This window comes from Anarrhichthys ocellatus, unplaced genomic scaffold, assembly GCF_004355925.1.
Source record: "Anarrhichthys ocellatus isolate YVR2014 unplaced genomic scaffold, GSC_Weel_1.0 scaffold43, whole genome shotgun sequence".
In the NCBI taxonomy this organism is placed as follows: Eukaryota; Metazoa; Chordata; class Actinopteri; order Perciformes; family Anarhichadidae; genus Anarrhichthys; species Anarrhichthys ocellatus.
Genome location: NW_022280073.1, coordinates 1975267 through 1979311, shown reverse-complemented (window position 1 = coordinate 1979311; position 4045 = coordinate 1975267). Strand labels below are relative to the sequence as shown.

The window sequence follows — 4045 nt, the reverse complement described above, 5'->3', positions numbered from 1 at the left end:
AGGGCGTGTATCTCTTCCTATGGCTCCCCAGAATACACTGTTTTTAAATGTAGCCGATACCTGTAGCTGAAGGAGGTGTTTGGTCGGCGGGTGCAGGATGTAAGGACTACCGGCTACAACCAGCCTCCGGGTGAATTTGAGGAGGAGGTGCCCGTGAATTTATCTCTTGTCTGGAGGGGCAACATCAGATTTGACATCGTCCTCCACTGACCAAGCTGAGCACATCAACCCGACGGAGACTCCAGGTCTCTGCGGTTATTACACGGGCCACAATTTGCAATATGCGATCACCGGAGTTGAAAGCAGATTCTTCTCGCGGGGTGGTTCAGTGATCCGGCAGCGCTTTAAGGTAAGTTCCTTGTTTCAGAAGGTTGGAAATGTAATTGTCTGTAATTTGGGAGAAAACACGTGTTTGTCACAAATAGTTTTTCTGTTTATTTTACTTTAAAAAAGCAAATGTGACTCTAAGTCACAGGATAATACATTTCTTTCTCTCCCTCTCTGAATGTGCGTGCACTCTTTGTACTGACTGTCTCTTCCTCTTTGTGTCCATGTGATTTTGTCCGTCACCCTTCTTTTCTTTCTGTGCACCGCGCGTCTATGCGTGTGTGTCCCCCCGCTCCAGACATGACGGGTCAGGCCCTGGGGAAACCGGGCGGAGGGGCTCACACGGATGACAACGCCGCCATCCACATCAACGTGGGCGGCTTCAAGAAGCGCCTCCAGTCCGACACACTCTCCCGGTTCCCCGAGACGAGGCTCGCGCGCTTGCTCCACTGCCAGTCCAAAGAGTCCATCCTGGAGCTGTGCGACGACTACGACGACACGGAGAAGGAGTTCTACTTCGACAGGAACCCAGCGCTCTTCCCCTACGTGTTGAATTTCTACAAAACCGGCCGGCTGCACGTCATGGCCGAGCTGTGCATCTTCTCCTTCAGCCAGGAGATCGAGTACTGGGGCATCAACGAGTTCTTCATCGACTCCTGCTGCAGCAGCGCGTACCACTGCCGGAAAATGGACCAGGACCGGGAGGACTGGGACGACAGGAGCGACGAAGGGAGCACCACGTCGTCTTTCGACGAGCTGTTGGAGTTTTACAGCGACGCCACCAAGTTTGACAAGCAGCCGCTCGGGAGCGCGCGGAGGCGCGTGTGGTTGATGCTGGACAACCCCGGCTACTCCGTGGCCAGCCGCATCATCAGCATCCTCTCTATCCTCGTGGTGCTTGGCTCCATCGCCACCATGTGCATGAACAGCATGAGCGAGTTCAGCCTGGTAGACGGCGAGGGGCAACCCGCGGAGGATCCCCGGTTCGAGACAGTGGAGCACTTTGGCATCGGCTGGTTCACTCTTGAGCTGGTCGCCAGGTTCACGGTGGCGCCGGACCTGCTGCATTTCTTCGAGCACCCGTTGAACGTGATCGACCTGGTGTCCATACTTCCGTTTTACCTGACGCTCCTCATCAACCTGGTGGTGGAGAGCAGCCCGGCGCTGGCCAACCTGGGACGCGTCGCGCAAGTGCTGAGGCTGATGAGGATTTTCCGCATCCTGAAGCTGGCGCGTCACTCCACGGGGCTGCGCTCGCTGGGGGCCACCCTCAGGAACAGTTACAAGGAGGTGGGCTTGCTGCTCCTGTACCTGGCCGTGGGCGTGTCGTTTTTCTCCGTCATGGCCTATACGGTGGAGAAAGAGGACAGCGAGGATCTCTCCACTATCCCGTCGTGCTGGTGGTGGGCCACCGTCAGCATGACTACCGTCGGGTACGGGGACGTGGTGCCGGTGTCCATAGCGGGCAAGCTGACCGCCTCGGCGTGCATCCTGGCCGGGATCCTTGTAGTCGTGCTTCCGATCACGCTCATTTTCAACAAATTCTCTCTCTTCTACAAGAGGCAGAAACAGCTGGAGGACGCGATGAGGAGCTGCGACTTCCACGAGGGGATCAAGGAGGTGCCCTCGGTCAACCTGCGGAACTATTACGCGCACAAAGTCAAATCCCTCATGGCGAGCTTGTCAAACATGAGCCGGAGTTCACCCAGTGAGCACAGCCTGAACGAATCAATACACTGAGGCTGGGTTTCATCAAGGACACGGTGGGGGGTCAGGCTGGGTGACGCTTCTCATTCAACGTGGCCCTTCACCAGGAGCTGTCCAGGGTGCTGAAACCTCTGGATAAAAAACAACACTTCCTTCCACTGATCTGACCGTTTGCCTCTCTGTAGCTCAGTGCAATAACGTGTTATTATATGTGTCAGTCACGAGGAGAAAGCAAGCAAATGTACAGGGCAGTCTGAGTTGATAAATATATATATATATATATATATGATATGATATTTCACTGTGCATTATTACGGCCAAACTGCAGGCCAAAAATGTAAGCACGTCAGATGACAAAAGACAGAGAATGCTGTGTTGTTTGCAGTCCTAGACGGTGTCACACTGTAGTCCATCCTCCAGTACATGTTGTGATGTCTGACAGTAACTCCAGCCGTATCTCTCTCGCTGTCTCTCGACAGAGTCGTTGATGTGTAATTGTTGTGTTGCAACAGGATTACTTCAGATGTGTGGTGAAAAGCAAACTGTATTAAACAAAAATGCACAACATTTTTAGCGTCTACTGATTGAGATAACACGTGTGAGCCTGAAGGGGGATTTATGTTCCGTGACTGACACAAATCTGAAACAGTCTGACCGGCATAGCAGCAACCATTCAGAGTTGACATCGATTGGATTTTTTGGGGGGCATGTTTGGCAGAGGCATGGCAAAACACTTCCCGTATGTCCGGTATTTCACAATGAATTGATGGATAGATACACTTTACTGTCCCCATTGGTAAATTTGACCTGGACTCTACCCGTCAACACATAGACAATGAAGAGTGCACAATAATACACACCCTGAGGCCTCTGCATATTTTAAATTTCCAACTGATACAGGCACAAAGGAGTTCTCAAACCGATTCAGCTTGCACCACTGAGCTCTGTATCATCCGTCTGACGGTAGCATCTCATACTCAGAGTGCAGAATATGGGATGGAACACATGGGATTCTCTTTAACTGTTTTTAAAAGTAAACACTGGTTCAAAGAGAGACTGAGTATTACGATGATCTTTCTGACCCCAAATTCCAAACCAAATGTGATCATATTTATTTTAGTGTTACAGGAAAGCAGTAATTCCATGTACCTGATCTCACGCTCCAAAACAGCCCCAATGAAACAAAAACTCCGGAGAGGTCGACAATACACCCAGTAACCATGAATATTTCACTTTAAAGTGCTGTCAATGTGGACACCAAAACATTTGCAGGGCTGGACTTTTGTAACTCACAACTTCTTTGGCATCAAAAATAGTCTTTTTTTTTTATTTCTTTTTTTTTTTTTAATTTAAATTGAATGATGAGTGAGGGACTTGTGTCGCACCAAGAAACAAACTCCTTTACTTCTGTAGAGAATGATATCATCATGCCTATGCCGTGGATGAGCACTCATTTGCGTACAGTGTAAAACTAACAAAAACAGTGAGCTAAAACAGACTATTGACGTTAACCTGCTGCTGTTCTGTTTGTTAAAAATGACTGAAACCACATGATAACTGTGAGGGTGAACATCCAGTCGTCTACAATTCAGAATATAAGTTACACTGTTTCATGCTTTCTGCACACTGTTTTAATGGACGATACTTTAAATCAGATGTATGGCTACCACTGCCTGTTGAGAGCACAGCAGACAGATACAGGCCTTTTCTCTCCTCAAGTAATTTGTCTCCTTGTCTCCAGCCTGTGAACGTAGAAGATGAATGGTGGAGACAGCCTCCATATATCTCCTGTTTCTATCAATTCTCAAGGTGTCTTTTCTTATTCCACTGGAGAGGAGTTTTTGTACCCATCTCTCCTTGTTTCTGGTCAGCATCACAACAAACAGCTGTCTCTTGCAGGACCACGACGGAGAGCACAGACTTGGTGGCATTGATTCCAGTTTAAAGGATAACAAGTAGACAACAGCTCTAAAACTCAATTCTTTTGTCATCTGATATTGCTGTACAGTTA

The 4045-nt window shown here is 49.1% G+C and overlaps 1 protein-coding gene across 1 annotated transcript; it reads left to right on the top strand.

Moving 5' to 3' along the window:
* On the top strand, positions 1 to 2601 carry kcns2 (potassium voltage-gated channel modifier subfamily S member 2). Its single transcript, XM_031868550.1, has 2 exons — positions 1 to 349; positions 626 to 2601. The coding sequence occupies exon 2, from the start codon at positions 628 to 630 to the stop codon at positions 2065 to 2067; it is 1440 nt and encodes a 479-aa protein (XP_031724410.1). The 5' UTR covers positions 1 to 349; positions 626 to 627; the 3' UTR covers positions 2068 to 2601.
* The last annotated feature ends 1444 nt before the right edge of the window (positions 2602 to 4045 follow it).

What these genes read in the sequence shown, in the direction of transcription:
- kcns2 (XM_031868550.1), top strand. Translation starts at nt 628, where the DNA reads ATGACGGGTCAGGCCCTGGGGAAACCGGGCGGAGGGGCTCACACGGAT.